Source organism: Chiloscyllium punctatum, chromosome 24, assembly GCF_047496795.1.
Source record: "Chiloscyllium punctatum isolate Juve2018m chromosome 24, sChiPun1.3, whole genome shotgun sequence".
Taxonomy (NCBI): Eukaryota; Metazoa; Chordata; class Chondrichthyes; order Orectolobiformes; family Hemiscylliidae; genus Chiloscyllium; species Chiloscyllium punctatum.
The window spans coordinates 65,700,595-65,722,086 of NC_092762.1; the positions used below are offsets into that span (position 1 = coordinate 65,700,595).

General features: G+C 39.6%; 1 protein-coding gene across 1 annotated transcript in view; it reads left to right on the forward strand.

Annotated features, from left to right (window-relative positions):
- Positions 1 to 21,492, forward strand: part of hmg20b (high mobility group 20B) — a 43,375-nt gene that overhangs the window by 9,265 nt on the left and 12,618 nt on the right. Inside the window, exons 3-8 of the mRNA XM_072594056.1 lie at positions 2,196 to 2,340; positions 4,566 to 4,775; positions 12,217 to 12,337; positions 14,787 to 14,824; positions 16,002 to 16,080; positions 17,645 to 17,860. Coding sequence (XP_072450157.1) covers positions 2,196 to 2,340; positions 4,566 to 4,775; positions 12,217 to 12,337; positions 14,787 to 14,824; positions 16,002 to 16,080; positions 17,645 to 17,860 — 809 coding nt within the window. The remainder of the gene's footprint in view (positions 1 to 2,195; positions 2,341 to 4,565; positions 4,776 to 12,216; positions 12,338 to 14,786; positions 14,825 to 16,001; positions 16,081 to 17,644; positions 17,861 to 21,492) is intronic.

The window sequence follows — 21,492 nt, forward strand, 5'->3', positions numbered from 1 at the left end:
TACAAAGAGCAGAGGCCCAAGAACAGAGCCCTGCGGGACCCCACTCAACACTGTCTTCCAGGCAGAATACTTTCCATCCACAAGTACTCTCTGCCTTCTGTCAGCCAACCAATTCTGAATCCAGATGGCCAAATCTCCCTGTATCCCATACTTCCTGACTTTATGAATGTCAGAATATGGCTGCTGACCACTTTTGAAAGGAAGGTGTGATCTCCCTTCACCTGACAGTTTTGTGTATGAGAAAGCTGTCAGAAACGAAGAATGACTCCATGTTTCTAGGGGGAGCCCTGATTGGAGTCTCTTCTCACAAGCGTGGAGGTTCCACTTGTTATCAAAATTAAATGCTGGATTGGAATTTAACATCCATATTTAAAAGTTTAGAAATTGTTTAAGCATACAGTAATTCTGCTACTCCTCTAAGTGTTTGACTGCAAACAAGAACTTTGAGAGTCTGACTTTAACTGGTTCTTACTCCAATTTGTACATTTCAGGCTAGTTACATTATGGCCTGTTCTGGTTTCCAGTGACAGCCATGGAATTGTTTTTTATGTGGATAGTGCTGTATTGGAAAGTGGCGATCCCTCTAGTAAGCGCAAATAAGATCATAAGAAATAGGAAGAGAAGTAGGCTGTTCAACCACTCGAGCCAATGGATTATAACTGATCCAACCTTCCTTTATCCACTTTCCTGCCTTTTTCCCTGCTGCTCTTTTACAGTCAGTATACCTTGGCAAAGATAGAATACACTAATGTGTTTTGGATTAGTCAGAGTTGGACAACATGAAAATAGCCTTTGGATCAACTAGTCCATGCCAAACATAATCCCAAACTAAACTAGTTCCACTTGCCTGCATCTGGCCCATATCCATCTAAATCTTTCTTATTCATGTACTTATCCAAGTGACTTTTAAACATTGTACTTGTGCCTGCATCCACCACTTTCTCTGGAAGTTCATTCCACGTGTAACCATTCTCTGTAAATAATTTGTCCTTTGTCTTTTTTAGATCTCTCTCTCCTCTCTCCTCTTATGCTCCTTAGTCTTGAAATCCCCCATCGTAGGGAAGCTGTACCTCCCTTAAACCTATTCATACCCCTCATGATTTTATAAACTTCTGTAAGATCACCTCTCAACCTCGTAGACTCCAGTGAAAAAACTGACCACTTTCATATTTGATTTTCAGCCTTTTATTTGCTTGTTCAAATGATCACTTCATAGTCTTTACTTAAGGCCCTGTAAGTTTCTAGCAGATTCGTAGGTTTCTGGTCATGATAATATATTGTTTTCCATATGTTTACTTTTTCTCTAAAAGAAGTTATAAGCTAGCTGTTTTTATTTCCTGGGATCCCAACTGGCAGTTTTCATGAACTTGTATTTATTTGCATGCAGATTTCTGTTAAACCCTTCAAAGATTCATACTTAAAAGCTAAGCTTTGAGTTAAAAATGGCAGTATAGTATGGATTAGGGTACCGTGTTTGGTAGAACAGAGTTCTTTCTGATAGTTGGTAACTGTAGTGATTTGGAGCAAGGGCCAGGTGGATCTCATTAAATGAGATCCTTGATTGGGTTGTTAACCAGGGCGAATCAGTGAGCCCTGGCTGATGGCTATAAACAGAAAATCCCCCTCTAACTCTCTTTTGATTTAATTCCTGCCCTCCCCTTCACTATTTTGATCACAGTCTCCCGATTCTAGCGGCAAGCTCTGAACTGGCTGGTCAGAGTCCGTGTACTGTGCCCATGTAAATAAATAAATGGTGACTTTGTGACAAGATATCAGCCTCTCTGCAGTTGTTTCATTAACCAAATAGGAAAGATGAAAATTTGCATGCAGAACTTTAAGACTTTGAGTGGCTTTTATTTGCATAGAGAATAAACTTGTACTGATCGGAATGCTTAATTTATATAGTCCTTAATCAAATTCCAGTTTTTAAAGTTATACTTCTACAAACTAATAAATATCAAATTTTATACAGAGCAAGCATAGCTAGATGTTTGAAAAGTTGCATTCAGATTGCTTGATGTGATAACTTCAGTCCTATATGCATACATCGATTGAACTGTAGTTTAAGATAAAATGTACACCACTTCACTAGTTTAGGATTAGGAATGTAAATTGGATAAATTTTTGAAAATTACATACAAGTGATCTAAGCGGAAAGATTAATGCAAAAATATATTTTACACATTTTTGTGCAGGAGCCTTGTTTCTAAAGCTTTCAATCACAATGGAGTGTTGCAGACTGTTATTAAACAAGAAGCTATTGAGAATTCCAAAAGTCAATCATCTCAGAAGCAGTCTGACAAAAATGTATCTGGGGGTACAAATAATGGTGAAGAAGAGGTAAGAAAATGATCTATATTGTGTTTTGAATTTTATAATCTAGTAACTGGGTCTCTCAAAATCTTGTCTGTCTTCAATGCATATGATTTATTGAAATTATGATAGTGTTGTTGCATTTGATCTTTAACCTCGTGCACACAAGACTCAAAGATAATTATACCAATAATCTGCAAATTTAATAGCTGAAGTCCATAATTATATCAAGTGTAACTTCAGCTTAGTGTCTGAGGAAATTCAAATTTATACACAGTATAACAACTTAAGATTGGTGTTTGTTTGGCAGCTCATGTGCCACATGTCTGTTCAAAAACTAATTACCTAAGAATTCATTTCATAGTCATGCTTTTCTCCCTGTGTCTGCATTTTTCTTCTTGTACCCAGTGATGGCAACAAATGATCTTGAGAAGAAAGAAAAATCTGGAAAGAAGCCATGCTGAATGGGAGGTGACAATGGTCCCATTTATCAAATGACTCTTCCTCTGGGTCATCGAGTCATAGAGATGTACAGCACGGAAACAGATCCTTCGGTCCAACCTGTCCATGCCGACCAGATATCCCAACCCAATCTAATCCCACCTGCCAGCACCTGGCCCATATCCCTCCAAATCCTTCCTATTCATATACCCATCCAAATGCCTATTAAATGTTGCAATTGTACCAGCCTCTACCACATCCTCTGGCAGCTCATTCCATACACGTACCACCCTCTGTGTGAAAAAGTTGCCCCTTAGGTTTCCCTTATATCTTTCCCCTCTCACCTTAAACCTATGCCCTCTAGTTCTGGACTCCCTGACCCCAGGGAAAATACTTTGTCTATTTATCCTATTCATGCCCCTCATAATTATTTAAACCTCAAAGGTCACCCCTCAGCCTCCGACGCACCAGGGAAAACAGCCCCATCCTGTTCAGCCTCTCTCTATATCTCAAATCCTCCAACCCTGGCAACATCCTTGTAAATCTTTTCTGAACCCTTTCAAGTTTCACAACATCTTTCCGTTAGGAAGGAGACCAGCATTGCACGTAATATTCCAACAGTGGCCTAATGAATGTCCTGTATGGCCGCAACATGACCTCCCAACCCCTGTACTCAATACTCTGACCAATAAAGGAAAGCATACCAAATGCCGCCTTCACTATCCTATCTACCTGCGACTTCACTTTGAAGGAGCTATGAACCTGCACTCCAAGGTCTCTCTGTTCAGCAACACTCCCTAGGACCTTACCATGAAGTGTATAAGTCCTGCTAAGATTTGCTTTCCCAAAATGCAGCACCTCGCATTTATTGGAATTAAACTCCATCTGCCACTTCTCAGCCCATTACCCCATCTGGTCCAGATCCTGTTGTAATCTGAGGTAACCCTCTTCGCTGTCCACTACACCTCCAATTTTCTACATTCACTTTTTTTTCATTGGGTACATCATTTTTAGAAGCTTTTATCTATAAGGAGTCAATAGGAAATCTGCTTGCTATTAAGAGTTATAATAGTCTTGGCAGTAAGATAAAATACATTATACAGTTAGATTAAATGATAATTGCCCTTTTATTATGTATTGTTACTAGGGAAAGTAAAAGATTAACACAGCCTTAAAAGATAAAATTCTGTTTGATGAACTCTTATCTGCTTGGACTTAGAGGATAGTTGAAACAATTAATGGTATCATGATACATTGTTCCATCATTTTTGGAGGTTGTCTATTATGTCGAGGAAATCTCTGTTTTGGTGACAATTCCTATTTGCTTTAAAGTTACAAAAGGCCAGAAAAACAAAGTAGATGTTGACTGTCATCAAAATAGAATTTGGGCAATTGAAGTTGACTTAGTGTTGTCTGTGCAAATGGTCTTCCTTACCCTCAAATTTCTGAATTTAGTCTAAGTGATCTTCGTTGTTCAACATCATCAACAAAATTTCTGTCTAATCTTGATTTAAACTTAAATCCATCAATGTGCCTAATCAATCAGTGCATGCACCTAATCTTGTCATTGGTGTTAATGAATACAGATTTGTATTGTTAAATTTTGGAATTGGATTCACATTTTTTAAAGCTAGGGTAGGTCAATGCAAGTATCTTAATGCCAATATTGTTATACAAACTGGTGAGTATGTACTAGTCTAATCTCTTGCATGCAAACTGAGTGTATAGTGTAGTGTTTCTGATTTGTTCTTTTATTCACTGTTGTCGTCAGTTTGTTGTTTACTGTATACTGGCTTCTGTTTGTTATACAGCAACGTGTAGTGAAAAAACGGGGCTGGCCAAAAGGAAAGAAAAGGAAGAAAGTTTTACCCAATGGGCCGAAAGCACCTGTAACTGGGTACGTCCGATTTCTCAATGAGCGTCGAGAGCAAATTCGTATGCTGCATCCAGACTTGCCATTCCCAGAAATCACACGCATGCTTGGAAATGAATGGAGCAAACTTCCTGCTTTAGAAAAGCAGGTATGTTCTTATTTATATATTTTTCATGGTCCTTTTTAGAGATTAAAAATTACTCGCTTATTACTCTGCTCTACAACTGTTGAAAGAGCAAGACAAGAAAGAAATGGCTAAAGTCCCTGAATGATTTTGATTTACATGTGGAGAGGGAGGAACTGATTATGTATAGTCAGCATGGCTTTATGTAAGGGAAATTAAGTCTCAAACTTGATTGAGTTTTTTGAAGAAGTAATCAAAAAGACTGATAAGGGCAGAGTGGTAGACATGAACCTTTGACAAGGTTCTGCGTGGTAGACTGATTTGTAATGTTAAATCACACGGGATTTTGGGAGAGCTTGCCAGTTGGATACAAAATTGGCTTGACAGTAAGACACAGAGGGTGATGGTGGAGGTACTTTTTGGACTTGAGGCCTGTGACCAGCGGTGTTCCACAGGGATCCATACTAGGTCTACTTTTGTTTGTCATTTATATAAAAGATTTGGATGAGAATGTAGGAGACGTGATTAGTAAATTTGTGAATAACACCAAAATTGGTGGACAATGAAGGTTATTTGAGATTACAAAGGGATCTTGATAATTGGTCAATGGGCTGAGGTATGGAAGGTGGAGTTTAATTTGGATAAATGTGAAGTATTGCATCAAACCAGGACACCTTTTATGCAATTAAAAGTAGAGCTCTGGGTAATGTTGTAGAACAGAGAGACTTAGGGGTTCTGGCACAGAATTCTTTGAAATTTGTGTCATGTGTAGACAGGGTGGTTAAGAAGGCATTTAGAACAATTGCCTTCATTGCTCAGATGTTGGGAGTATAGTAAATGAAATGTCATGGTCATAGAGATGTACAGCACGGAAACAGACCCTTCCGTCCAACTTGTCCATGCCGACCAGATATCCCAACCAATCTAGTCCCACCTGCCATTTCCTGGCCCATATCCCTCCAAACCCTTCTTATTCCTATACCTATCTAGGTGCCTTTTAAATGTTGCAATTGTACTAGCCTCCACCACTTCCTCTGGCAGCTCATTCCATACACGTACCACCCTCTGCGTGAAAAAGTTGCCCTGTAGGTCTCTTTTATATCTTTCCCCTCTCACCCTAAACCTATGCCCTCTAGTTCTGGACTCCCCACCCAAGGGAAAAGACTTTGTCTATTTATCCTATCCATGCCCCTCATGGTTTTATAAACCTCTATAAGGTTTATAAACCTCAGCCTCCGATGCTCCAGGGAAAACAGCCCTAGGCTATTCAACCTATCCCTATAGCTCAAATCCTCTAACCCTGGCAACATTCTTGTAAATCTTTTCTGAGCCCTTTCAAGTTTCGCAGCATCTTTCCGATAGGAAGGAGACCAGAATTGCATGCAGTATTCCAACAGTGGCCTAACCATGTCCTGTACAGCTGCAACATGACCTTCCAACTCCTGGTGAGGTTGCACAGACGTGAGGCCTCTTCTGGTGTACTGTGTCCAGTCCTGGTCACTCTGCTAAAAGACTGATATTATTAAATTTGAGAGGGTTCTGAAAAGATTTACCAGAATGTTGCTGGGAATCAAAGGTTTGTGTTATAAAGATAGGCTGGATTGTAGGAGATTGAGAAGTTTATAAAATCATGAGGGCATAGGTAAGGTGAAGTGGTGAGGGAGTTCAAAACTAGGGGGCACATTTTTGAGGTGAGGAGAAAGATGTAAAAAGGACATGGGGTGGGGAGGGAGGACAACTCTTTTTAAATACAGTGCAGTTCATACATGGAATGAACTGCCAGAAAAAGTAGTAGATTTAAGACATTTTGATAAGTACATGAAAGGTTTGGAGGGATGTGGGTCAAACGCAGGCAAGTGGGATTGGTTTGGTTTGGTTTAAGAACATGGCATGCACTAGTTTGACTGAAAGCTCTGTTTCCATGCTGTAAGACTCTGGTGACTTGGTAAAGGATTGCGCAAAAGGCCTTGATAGTATCTTTTGATAATTCAGAAATAGACATTCCCTGATGATTTCCATTTGCAGCTCCTCTGATATTGAATTCGTATGTGCCAAAAGCAGCAAGACTCTTATAAAATTCTTGTGGCACAGCAGTAGTGTTCCTACTTCTGAACCAGAAGGCTTGAGTGAAAGTCTCAACTGCTCCCAGAAATGTGTCATAGCATGTCTGAATTAGTTAATTTTAAAAATATTTCTGACAACATTCAGGCACTGCTAAGTGGCAAGTAAGGTTTGTGCCAATTAAGTGCTAGGTAATGACCACTTGTTGTAAAGTCTGACCACTTGTTGTAAAGTCTAACCACTACTGCTTCTCAAGAGCATATCACAGAATTTCTCCCAGCCCAAATGACACTTCTCATCCTTGGGGCTCATCATTTGGTCAAAAACGTAAACTAGACCAGCCAGTCAAATACTGTGGCTACAAAAGTGGGTTAGGGGCTGGAAATTCTCTCATCCATATTCCCCATACCTTGTTCATCATCTACAAGCAAGTGTGTGTTGGATTAGTCCTCACTTGATGGGATGAGTGCAACTTCAACAATACGTTGAATGCTTGATGCCAGCTAGGACAAAGCAAACATTTAATTGGCCCTTCTTATATCACTTATGTACTGTGGTTTGTTTGTTTACATTCTACAGATGTATGACATGCGACAGCAGTTTTCCCAAGTTTCTTTAATACCAGCTCTGAAACCTGTGAACTGTACCATCTAGAAAGGCTAGTTAGCAGGTACATAGGAACACTACTATGTACAGGCTCCTGCCTGACTTGAAATATGGACTATGACCCAGCAACAATGAAGGAACTTCTTTTCTCATAGCACTCCACTGACTATAGTTGTTGAAGCGGGTGACTCACCTCCATGTACCCAAGGGAATCATGATAGCCAATAAGTACTACTATTGACAGCAATGCCAGGAACAAATTTTAAATAATTGTGATTGGAAATGACTAAAAATCACAAGAAACTATGCAAAATTTTGTGAAAAACACATTTTTAAAAATTGTTTTATTTTTGATTGTGGGCTAAAATAGAAAAGGATTATGTTAAAAGAAAGGACTGTGGAAAGAGTTACTGCACTTTAGAGAACAAGTACTGGAACTCATTGAGCTGTGTTTGCTAGTTGCTTTGAATATAGTAGGGGAGAGAAATAAAATGATATGAGACGGTGGTGGGGGTGGTGGTGTGCTTTGTGAGATTTGGTCAGCTGTAGATTGCTAATTGTCTAGTTGTGGCTGCTTGTAGATGCCAAAGGTATCAACCTCTCAACCCTCGTTCCTGGGCAACGGAGTGGCTAGCAATTGTCAATGATATAGGAGAGGACATTCTCCAGACTAGGAGAAGTGAAGTCTGCCTCTACACCAAAATAACTCAAACTTGGACGCAGTCTCCTGTTTCTTACCCTTTGCTGTAAACAATTGCCTCTAACCAGGAACGGTGAAACTGAACAATTAATGTATAAGTCCCATGTGTCTTTGGCAAAGAACTGAAAGAACCTGGGAGAAAGGTGATTGGAGACAGAAGGTCTTGGGAAGAATAACAAACTCCTCAGCAAAGCCAATAGACTGGTGCTATTAAATTGTGATTCCCAATGTTTTGTCCTTCACACACAATGCTTTTTTTGGGGTGTGAGTGTGTATGGATGTTGTTAGGTCATAATTTTGTTCCCCTGCAGCTAGATTTGGATGTGAGCATAAGAGATACAGTTAGTAAGTTTGCAGATGACACCAAACTTGGAGGTGTAGTGGAATTCAAAGAGGGTTACCTCAGATTACAACAGGATCTGGACCAGATGGGCCAATGGGATGAGAAGTGGCAGATGGAGTTTAATTCAGATAAATGCGAGATGCTGTATTTTGGGAAAGCAAATCTTAGCAGGACTTATACACTTAATGGTAAGGTCCTAGGGAGTATTGCTGAACAAAGAGAGCTTGGAGTGCAGGTTCATAGCTCCTTCAAAGTAGAGTCACAGGTAGATAGGATAATGAAGGAGGTGTTTCGTATGCTTTCCTTTATTGGTCAGAGTAGTGAGTACAGGAGTTGGGAGGTCATGTTGTGGCTGTACAAGACATTGGTTAGGCCACTGTTGGAATATTGCGTGCAATGCTGGTCTCCTTCCTATCAGAAAGTTGTTGTGAAACTAGAAAGGGTTCAGAAAAGATTTAAAAGGATGTTGCCAGGGTTGGAGAATTTGAGCTATAGGGAGAGGCTGAACAGGGTGGGGCTGTTTTGCCTGGAGCATTGGAGGCTGAGGGGTGACCTTATAGAGGTTTACAAAATTGAGGTGCATGGATAGGAAAAATAGACAAAATCTTTTCCCTGGGGTCGGGGAGTCCAGAACTAGAGGGCATAGGTTTAGGGTGAGAGGGGAAAGATATAAGGGAGACCTAAGGGGCAACGTTTTCTTGCAGAGGGTGGTACGTGTATGGAATGAGCTGCCAGAGAATGTGGTGGAGGCTGGTACAATTGCAACATTTAATAGGCGTTTGGGTGGGTATATGAGTAGGAAGGGTTTGGAGGGATGTGGGCCGAGTGCTGGCAGGTGGGACTAGATTGGTCGGCGTGGACCAAAGAGTGTTTCCATGCTGTACATCTCTATGACTCTATATGGACTAAATAGGAGTTCTTGTTAGATACAGAAACCTGGCCTATGTTTTCAGTTGATCTGAGTCCATCAAGTAAATCTGGGACTTGGAGTATTTTGATTAAACCTTTACCTTTTGTGATAATTTCTGGAATAGAGGGGCTTTAGAATCAGTGCACTTTTCCATTGGGTTGTGACAACTTCAAAATTTCTATTTAATTTTAAGCACTTCAGAATTACAAGATTTGAATCTAAAGCCATTTTTAAAATAAAATTTTGGTTTAATCCATTTTCAGCAGACCAGCCAGCCCATTACTTTACCCACAATTTATATATTCACAGATATCTTTCTTCAAATTGTAGAACATAGAAAAGTACAGCACCGAACAGGCCCTTTGGCCCCTGGTGTTGTGCTGAGGCTTATTCCTAATCGAAAATAAAACAACCTAACCTACGCACCCCTCCATTCACTGTTGTCCATGTGCATGTCAAACAGTCGCTTAAATGTCCCTAATGACTCTGCTTCCACCACCACCACTGGCAACGCATTCCATGCATTCACAACTGTGTCAAGAATCTACCTCTGACATGTCCTCTATACCTACCTCCTAACACCTTAAAATGATAATCCCCGTGTCAGTCAATCCTGCCTGGAAAATAGTCTCTGGCTTTGTCTCTATCCATGCCTCTCGTTACCTTGTGCACCTCGATCAGGTCACCTCTCTTCCTCCTTCTCTCCAGAGAGAAAATTCAGAGCCTAGTCAGAAAATTCTTCGTTAGACAAGCCTTCCACTCCAGGCAATATCCTGGTAAACTTTCTCTGTATCCTCTCCAAAGTCTCTGTCTCTTTCCTAGAGACCAGAACTAGACACAATATTCCAAGTGTGGTCTCACCAGGATTTTGTGGAGCTGCAGCAAAACCTTGTGGCTCTTAAACTTGATTCCCCTGTTAATGAAAGCTAGAACATCATATGCTTTCTTAACATCATATGCTTTCTTAACAGCACTGTCCATTTGGGTGGCAACTTTGAGGGATCTATATAATTGAACACAAAGATCCCTCTGTTCCTCCACATTGCCAAGAATCCTGTCTTTAATCCTATATTCAGCATTCAAGTTCAACCTTCCAAAATACATCACTTCGCATTTATTCAGGTTTAAATCCATCTGTCATTTCTCATCCTGTCTATGTCACACTGCAGCCTGCAATAGCCCTCTATACTATCAACGGTACCTCCAACCTTTTGTCATTGGCAAATTTACAAACCCACCCCATAACCACCTCATCTGTCATTTATGAAAACTACAAAGAGCAGAGACCCAGAAACAGAACCCTGCAGGACATCACTCACCACTGACCTCCAGGCAGAACACTTTCCATCTTCAACCTCTTTCTGCCTTCTGTCAGCCCACCAGTCCTGAATCCAGACAGCCAAATCCCCTGTATCTCATACCTCCTGACTTTATGAATGAGCCTACCATGGGCAACCTTATCAAATGCCTTGTTGAAGTCCATATTCGCCACATCCACTCCTCGACCTTTGTCGACCTGTCTCGTCACCTCCTCAAAGAACTCAATAAGATTTGAGGCATGACCTGCCCCTCTCAAAACCGTGCTAACTGCCTTTAATCACGCTGTGCTTTTCCAAATAGTCATAAATCCTATCCCTCAGAATTCTTTCCAAAACCTTGCTGACCACAGTAAGACTGACTGATTGATTTTCCTATTACCCTTCTTGAAAAGAGGAACAGCATTCACCTCACTCCAATCCTTTGGTACGACTCCTGTGGAGATTAAGGAAGCAAAGATCTTCGCCAACAGCTTAGCAACCTCCTTTCTAGCTTCCGGGAGCAACGTAGGATAAATCTCTCCGGCCCTGGGGACTTATCAATCTTAATGTTTGCCAAACTTTCCAGCACATCAGCTCCATCAATCTTGATCTGTTCAAGCCCATTTCCCAGCCTCTCAAAGTTCTCATTCACAACAAGGTCCCTTTCCTTCATGAAAACTGAAGCAAAAAACTCATTTAGGGTTTCCCCTATCTGCTCGGACTTCATGCACAAGTTCCCTATGCTATCCCTGACCAGCCCTACCTTCTTCCTGCTCATTCTCTTATTCCTCACGTATATCTAAAATGCCTTTGGGTTCTCCCTAATCCTTCCCACCAGGCCTTTCTCATGCCCCCTCCTGGCTCTCCTCAGTCCATTTCGAGTTCCTTTTCTAGTAAGCATGTAATCCTCTAATCCTCTAAAACTGTGCTAGATCCTTGCTTTCTCCATCTTATTGCCTTCTTACTTTTGACGAGAAGCTCCCCTGTTCTCATCGTCCAAGGTTCCTTAATCTTACCCCTTCTTGCCTGTCTCAGAGGAACAAACTCTTTGCTTTTTGCAAAGATCTGTACTTTATTTATATGTTTCTCACTCCTGATCCTCGCAGAAGATAGCTCCTAATCCTACTGTGCTGTTCTTTTATGCTTTCCTCAAAAATTTGATTTGTCATAAGTAAGACTTTCACTTGTAACACTGTTCCCAGAATGACTACACTGAAGACCAGGGCCATAATTTTATAATGTTTGCTATATTAGTTATGATCTTGGATAGAGAGTTTAAAAGAATATGATTTTTGTCCATATAGATGTGGCAGGAAATGTTTCAGTTTTTACATGTTGTTCTAGAAACAATATTTATTGTCCTGAATACCCGACGTGCGTCACAAATGGAAATTTCAAGCTTGAGAGCAAACCTTGTGAAACCTGGTACAACATATTATGCTGATTAAGGTCACAATGAATGATTACAGGCATAAACTTAATGCACATGATGCCACTGACACTTATTCACCCAGCAGTTGAAAACTTTTATTTAATCCAATATTTAGCATTATTTGGACGAAGCAGAAAAGGACAAACAACAGTACCTGAAAGAGCTTAAAGAATTTCAGCAAACTGAGGCCTATAAACTGAGCACAGAAAAAATCCAGGAGAAGAAACTAAAGAAGGGTAAGAACTGGTTTGGAGTACACACCACCGTCAACTAACACTGCTGAAACATACTGAAGATCTTTGTTTAAACAATAATTTTCGTACTTGCTAATTTTCCTTTTTTGGTGATTTTTGATATTCAGAAGTCAGTTTCTTTTAATACTTAAAATGATCATTTATGTGAGTCCATTGAATGGATGCCCACATTCCTCCTCCTCCTCCTCCTCTACCATAACAGCCACTGCTAGGTTCTAGTACTGAAATTTGGTGTTTTTAGTGGGCATAATATAGAGCTGGGAGGTGAAAACATGTTAAAGGAGGGGCGCATTTCAAAAAAAATGAACGAACGGAGGGAGAGTTTACTTTTGAGGGAGGATGGTAATGGTGACTTTGAGGGAATTGGATGGTGCTTGAAGGAGCTATTTACAGGTTAAGAGTGTGAATAAACATTGGAGCATTGTGGGATTGGAGACCGGAATAAGTAGTTGGAAACAGGTTGTTTAATGGTCAGGAGTTAAACAAAAGTAGGAGGTGTAAGTAATGGGAAGAGACTTTGGACAAAATGAAGGGAAACTATGGCTGGGACCAAAATAACTACATGGACGGTCTTTATCTTATGATTAAAAAAAGACTTGAGCTCTTCGTATTTAGTGTTAAAAGATAGTTGGAGTTTTGAGGAAACAGAATTGAAAAGGCACTCAGTTATGCCGAAGAGTATCTTTTACCAGTTGAATCTTCATGGAATAAAAGGTTTTGATTATGGGGAGTGAGGCACAATAAAATATTAGAGTAGCTTTTAGATTTACTTCTATTCGTCAATGAAGGAAAGTAAGTTCATGCGGTATGATGCTTACAGTGAAATTTTCTTTATATTGATTGGTATAATTGAGATGCTTTTACCCTTCAAAAAGGTGTATTGAACTAAATCTCGACTGTCCCTCTCCTAACTTGAGGCAAATCCTGTGTACCTTTTCATTACCTTTTTTTATCACAGAATATGATCACCATTGGTTGAGCCAGAATTCATTCCTAATGGCCCTTGAAACGGTGGTTACCTCCTTGAATTCTACAGTCCATTGTAGACTTTATCCACCTAGAGTACTGTTAGGAAATGAGTCTCAGGGTTTTGACCCTGCATCAATGAAGGAACAGCAATATTTTTCCAAATCATGGTGGTGTGGTGCTTTGATGGAAATTGCAGGTAGTGGTGCTCCTGTACAGAGAGTCAGAGAGATGTACAGCACGGAAACAGACCCTTTGGTTTAACTCATCCATGCCGACCAGATATTGAAACCTAATCTTGTCTTGGCCCATATTCCTCTTAAACCCTGCCTATTCATTTACCCATCCAGGTGCCTTTTTAAATGTTGCAATCGTACCAGCCTCCATCGCTTCCTCTGGCAGCTCAGTCCACATACGCACCACCCTCTGTGTGGAAAACGTTGCACCTTGGGTCCCTTTTACATCTTTCCCCTCTCACCCTAAGCCTATGCCCTCTTGTTCTGGGCTCCCCCAGGGAAAAGACTTTGTCTATTTATCATATCCATGCCCCTGATGATTTTATAAACTTCTGAGGTCACCCCTCAGCCTCTGACGCTCCAGGGAAAACAACCCCAGCTAGTTAGCCTCTGCCGATAGCTCAAATCCTCCAACCCTGGCAACATCCTTGTAAATCTTTTCTGAACACTTTCAAGTTTCATAACATCCTTCTGATAGGAAGGAAACTAGAATTATGTGATATTCCAAAAGTGGCCTATCCTCTGATGTTGCCCTTCTAGATGGTATCAATTTTGTTCAATGAGTTACTGCAGTGCATCTTGTAAGCTGCCACTGTGCATTCCTTCATGTTGAAAATGGTGGATGAGGTGCCAGTCAAGTGAGCTGCTTTGTACTGGATGATGTCAAGCTTCTTGTGTTGTTGTAATACTCTCCAGGTAAATGGACAGTATTGTGCCACATTTGTGACTCTAGCCTTGGAAATAATGAGCAGGCATTGGAGAGACAGGAGATGAGTTCCTAGCTGCAGAATTCTTTACCTTTTGTGCTGTTGTAGCCACCGTATTTACATAGTTTCTAGTCAGTGGTAATCCAACAATGTTGATACTGAGGGCTTCAGCAATGGTATTGTCATGGAATATCAAAGACGTGATTAGATTCATTCTTGTTTGGGATGGTTCTTCTGTTCCACAAATGTTACTTATCCCTTGTACTTGCTGACCTGCTTTAGGTCCCAATCTAGCGTATCTCAATTGTAAAATTCTCAGCTTTGTTTTGCAGTTGTAACCCCTATCTACTATTTTTCCTTTTAATGCACTGTATTTTTGATTAAGCTTTTAGTTAGCTTCCCTAATAATCATCTGACTTTGTTTGATTTCTCTCCAGAGATGTTCTATTTTAAAGCTATTATGAAATGCAAATGGAAGTTTTAAATTGAAAGATAACTAACAGTTTTGCTATTTCATTTTAGAAGAGCTGTGGCCAGGAGTTAATGGTCCCGTCCCCAAGGTGTGTGATCATGTGATTTTTTTTTAAACATCTGCATTGTATATCGCCAAACTATTTGGACGATGCATTACTCTATCCATTCTAAGGAAAATCTTGTTCTATGATGTGAATAATTTGTCAATTTAGAACTACATATTTTCATATTTAGTGAAGTATTAGCTTGGCAGGTCACTGTTAATACTCCACTTTATGTTGAATGAATGCACTGCTCTTAGCTTTGGTCTATCTATGGGTGGAAAACCTTTTCATCTCTGTCTGCTGTTTCAAAAACTTTCATAATTTCAGACTGCTGTTAATTCATCCCCTTGGCCTCTCTTTTTTTAAGAGAATGGAGATGCTGTCTCTGCATCCTTTCTTTATAGCTTCAACTCGCAATTCCGATATCATAATAAATATTTTCTGTATTCTCTTCACCTCTACATCCATTTTGTGCTGTTCTGACCAGAAAACTGGATGGAACCCTCCAAGTGTGGTCTAACCAAGAATAATATAAGTTTAGCATAACTTGCCTACTTTTAAATTATTTCCCTCTAGCAATCAACCCTACCAGTGGTTTTGCTTCTGTTTTTGGCCTTGTTAATCTTTGAGTGATTAGTGTATGTTTACTTCCAGATTTTCTTCCCTTTTTAATCTCGTTTTAGATTTATCTTTTCTAAATAATGTGTAACTTATTTTTCTTAATTAAATGTGATGCCTTCGAGTTTCCACTATTGTAATACATTTGTTGATTATATACATATTTTATACATTTATTAATTTCATCTTGTGATTTGTTATGCTTTCCTTCAGCACTGACCATCTTTTCTCCAATTGATATTGTCTGCAAATTTTAGAGATTGTGTTGTTGATTCCAAAATCTGAAATGCTTTCTTCAAGAAGTTGTGAATGAGTAACTTCATCAGTAATCCTGGTTAGGCCCCAGTTTTTTAGACTCCGCCACTTTGAAGCTATCTTTTCCTCCTGCTTTTGTTTTATATCTTTTATTCAGCCATGCTTTCTGCCTCTTTTTCTCTGACTATGCTTGCTCTGACCTTTTATTCATTAATTGATTAAGAATTTATGACCATGAATGAATAAATGACCTTTAATTGGAATCTAGATAAATTATTTGCTTCTGCACTATCCTTGTCTAAGTGAGGCTGGTTAGTGTTTCATTTGTCTATCTTTTGTAATTCAGGCAGCTGATGATTCACCAGACAGAATTTCCATGTTTGACACCCCCATTTTTACAGAGGAATTCCTTGACCAGACCAAAGGTATTCTGATTCTATTTGATTTTTCCTACTGATTGGCAGTTTTGTTCAGTGGATAGATGTGATGTGTAGTACAGTGTCAAGACTTTCAGACCATGGTGATCTCTGGTCTGGTGTCAGATCTAGATGCCCTGTCTCTTTGGATAATGAGGTAACCATCATCAGTTTCTATTCTTACTTGTCAGAAAGGGCAACTGACAGAACTTGGCAACAATGATAAGTGTTTGGGCTAATATAGTAAATAAGGAAATTGAGAATCAATCTAACTATGATTTAAGCATTATTCAAAACAAAATAGTTGAAGTTATTATTAGACATTAAATAGTTATAGAAACATTGATCATTCCCAAGAGTGTAAAATCAGAATATAAATGGACGTTGTCTCAATTTGTATGTAATGGATTGGGAAAGGATTGTGTTCTCTGTCAATTGGGAATCATGATTATATCCACTTGCCATGCTAATTAATACAATGAAGACTAATTAATTGCGCTACCTAATGACTTAAACACAAGTCAGTTCCTTTCTTAAATTGGGCATAAAACAAGTTGCGGGGGTGAAGGAGCAGTCTTGTTGCATAATAGTAGTGCCCCTTCCTCTGGGCCAGAAAGCCAGAGTTCAAATTCCCCTTGCTCTGAACATGTCATAATATGTTCAAACAGTTCAGTTAAAACAAAACTAAACAAATCAAGGAAACCAAACAGTTTTTGAGAAACAAAATAAATATAACAATTAAAATATGTAATCTCAGATAATATACCTTGCAACTTGCATAATGCTGTTATTTGGCATTGACTTTGATTATTCATGCTTTAATTACTCCTATTTTAGGTTTAAATTTTAATTACTTTGATACAAAGCATTAACAAGTAAAATTACATCTGAAGGAGCTGTACAATGTTGGCTTACTTTCTTGGGAAAGAAAGTTTGATATCAAGGTATTTAAATTATTTCAGTAATTAATATCTCATTTCACCAATCCCCTCAGCTTGTCACTGGATCAGCTGCAGGAAGTAAGCTATAAATTCCCACGTGGTAAAATGTTCATGCAAGGTACTGAATGTAGTTGATATCTTTATGTTGGTGATTGAGAAGATGAGTTACCTATCTGTAGCATGTATTTTATTTCCTAGTTATGTTTCTGTGCTTATAGATCCCTTTCAGAGCAGTATAGGTTATCTATTTTGTTGCCATTAGTGTGATTTTTGGACCGATCAGACATCCCCTGTGCATGTTAGTTTCCAAACATTGATATCTTTATGATTGATCCATTTTTAGTTGAATGCATGTTCTATGCTTTTGACTTTTGTATGCTTCAGGATTTTTTGAACAGTAAAATCTCAACACAATCTCAAAGAAAGAATGTCCACCTCTGTCAAGGGACTGATCACACTAATTAATTTGAGTGTTTGTGTTGCCACAGTACTTTCTCCTTTAGAAAGTAGAATAAACAGTTAATACACCTTTCAAATTGAGGAAATTCTGACTACTATGAACTTGTCACCTCTTTTTTTTTTTAAAACAAATACTTAAGTTTAACTGAGCTTTTTTTTTTCTCTTTTTCAAGCTCGTGAATCAGAATTACGAAAATTAAGGAAGTCAAATGTGGAATTTGAAGAGCAGAATGTTATCTTACAAAAACACATAGAGACTATGAATACTGCCAAAGAGAAACTCGAGCAGGAGTTGGCATTGGAAGAGAGGCAGACACTGACCTTGCAACATCAGCTCCAGGCAGTACGCCTGGCCCTTACCACCAGCTTTGCTTCAATTCCTATTCCAGGTGAGAATAGAAAATAGTTTAAAGAAAGTAGTAATTGAATCATCCACAAAATTGTGCAGATATAATTTCCAGGCCATTTTGAACAACTGGCGTAGCTCATAGTGTACATATGTATTGTAATTTCCTTGTTGTAATTCTTTTTCTGACATGACTCCAATAGCCATTCAACCATTGCATTGTACTCACCTGTGATGCGTTCTGGTCATTACATTCTTTTGCAGATATTACTTTCCCTGTCGAAACTCTGTTATACTCCCAGGTGAAGGGAGATGGATGATTCATTTTCGGATCTCAGTCAGTTGGGTTTTGACTGTTCCAAATGTGCTTCCTTGAGGTACTTATCTTAAGGAAAAAAGAGAATCTTGAGGGAGAGTGGTGACTAAATATGAGTCTATACACCTTTGGAACAGTCAAAACTCAACTGACTGAGGTCCGAAAATGGATCACCCGTCTCCTTTCACTTGGAAATCTAACATCGGTTAGATAGAGAAAGTAATATATTGTTCAGCATGGATTGGTTGGACCGAAGGGTCTGTTTCTATGCTGTATGAATCTATGATTCTACAAGAAGGATGACCTTCCTACAGAAGACCTCACTAATGTCCTACATGATCACATCATGACATCCCAATTCCTATACTCAATATTCTGATCAATAGGCAAGCATACCAAACACCCTTTTTCACTATCCTATCTGCCTGCAACTCCACTTTCAAGGAACTCTGCACCTGTACCCCTAGGTCGTGGTCCAGCAATTCTCCCAAAGGTCCTACCATTTAACTGTAAAAGACCTGCCCTGATTTGCCTTTCCAAAATGTAGCATCTCGCATTTATCTAAATTAAACTCCATCTGCAACTCCTCCCCACAAAAAATTCAAGATCCTGTTGTACTCTTAGATAATCTTCTTCACTTTTCACTACACCACCAATTTTGATGTCATCTGCAAATTTACTAACAATTCCTCCAATGTGCACATCCTAATCATTTACACAAATGACACAATCAGGTGACTTAAAGATCCATTTACTATTTTGAAAGCTGTTCAGAGAAACTAAGCGTTTAAGGTGAATTTGGAGTTTGGCTATCGGGTTGGTGAGAGAGGGGTAAGGTTGCCAAGTTGTGGATGAGTGGTTGGGTTGAGGAAGATCGGGGGAGCTTCAGCGGTGAGCCTGCCCAGGGTGAAGTCACATCTGGTGGGGTGTTGGGTCAATTATGGGTGGTGAGTCCGGGTTCAGTTTTAATAGTTGCCGAGGTGTTAGAGTAGGTTTTGGTCCTCAGATTAATTTAAGACAGCTTGATCGGCACAGATGAGTTGGACAAAATGGTCTGTTTCAGTGTTGTACAACTCTGACCTGAGTACAGCACTTAAACTGAAAAAGGAGGAGTGGTTACTAATGGAGGCATATTCCATGCTTCTGTTATTGTGACCACTTGAAATTGTCTATGCTGATTTAGGTGAGAATACTACTGACCGGAAAATTTTCAGGGAGAACTCATCTTAAGGAATGTGCCTTTTTGTCCAAACAGGATTGAAATAAGGTTTTCATATCTTGTCAGAAAATCTGGGCCATTGTTGATGACAATAAATCTGAATGATGGGTGCAATGATTTCTAAAGTGAAATATGAAAAAAAATACATTTAAGCAGAAAAGTAGAAACACCAAAATGCCAGTAAGCACCAAGTCGCAGAGACAAGTGGCTATTAAATAAGACAAAAATCCTGTGCGATTGCAAGTTAGGTCATGGGTTAGATAAGCAAATTACTGCAATACATTTTCTTTTGCACCAGATAGAAGTAGACCTTTATTGATATCTTTGAAATAATAAAAGGAGACTTTGACAATCTGACCGATAATTTCTAATAAATCGGGTAGGGAAGAATACAGAGCGTTGCAAAGAGGTTGATTGAAATGGAACTGGGTCAGATGCAAGGTTTTTCTAAGTTGGCCATAGAATCTAGAACTGGATCATACACCATGAGTGCAGATTTGTTACAAACGTTTAAAAGTGAGCAGGCCCTGGCTTTGGTGCACAGTGTACAAAAATGTGGCTCGCATATGAGCAGATATGCTTCATGCTCAATAGTCTCCCAGAATTCTTTTGATTGCCTGCTGGTCATTTGTGAGGAAAAGGTTTTTTGTAGATTTTTAGCTTCCTTAAATTGCCCCTGGACTGTGAATGTACTTTTTAAATTTAGATGCTTTTCTTTGCCTTTCCCAGAAAATTAAGTGGCTGCTATTGGAGGAGTTAGAGAATTCGTGATGCTCATAAGAACCTAACAACTAGGAACAGGTGTAGGCAATTGAGCCCCTTGAGTCTGCTGTATAATTCAATATGGTCATGGTTGATCTCATCTCAGCTCTCACTCTTGAGGGGTTATAGGTTGTGGGAGGCTTCAGCAATGCTGCAGGTCCCTTATACACAAGTGTGAGTATGCTCAGAAACAAACCCAGAAACAGAGAGAGAGAGCGTGTGCGCGCAAGTCAGGCAGAGTGAGTGAGGAAAAAGGAAACTTTAAAACTCTGAGCCCAGGGCAGAGGCATTGAATCAATTAACTGAATATTCAGTTATCTGAACGAAATAGTGCCAGCCCATCTCATTCAAATAATCGAGGTTCCTCTGTATATGTATATTGATAAGCGTCTACAATTATTGCCATGCCTTTCTTGCAAGTTCCCAGTATTTCCTAGTTTATACTATGTCCCACTAAGAAACAATGGATTGCATATTTCCCTTGCTATTTCTTTCTTCTATCTGGATTGATTCTACTTTTTGATCTCTAGTGCCTATATCATTCCTTTTATTTTCATAGGTCAGCCTCATCGCTCACCTGTGCTCCTACCTTCTCCTTGAACTTTGATTTTCTGATATTTCATGCAACTGAACCACCACTTCTGTTATTTAAATTCAAGCCTCATCTGCAGCCTTTGTGATTTACCAGGACTATAGTCCCCACAAGATTAGGCAGCCTATCTTGTTCCCAGTACTGGTCCCAATACCCATGAATTCAAGCCCATTTCTCCCACACCAATCTTTCAGCCCCACATTTAAATCTTTATTCTTATTGCCCCTGTGCCAATTATCTTGTGGCTGAGGTGGCAATCTGGCAATTACCACCTTTTTTGGTTCTGCTTTTAGTTTAGCCCCTACCTGCTCATATTCACTCAATGAAACCTCTTTCCTTGTTCTACCTATACTGTTGGTACCTACGTGGACCACAACAACTGGATCTTCCCCTCCCATTCCATGTTCCTTTGCAGCCCAAATAAGACATTCTGAAATATGTCACTGGGTAGGCAACAGAGCCTTTTAGGCCTTTCCACAGAGAACAGAACCTTACGATCCAAGTTTACCACTGCATTTCTCTTTTTTTTGTCCCACTTGACGGTGCCCTGTACGACTGTGCTACAGTCAGTTTGCCCATCCTGCCTATAGACCCCGCTCTCATTCACATAATAGTAAGATTGTGAACCTGCTGGATAAGGACAAGAGCTGAGGCTCCTGCAACACTACCTGCTGGATCCATCCACTTGCCTCACTCATAGTCACACCCTCCTGTCTCTGACCACAGACTGAATTAAAGGTAGTTACTAATGTCTCAGTGTCCAAAGTTCAGACTTTAGTTCATCAA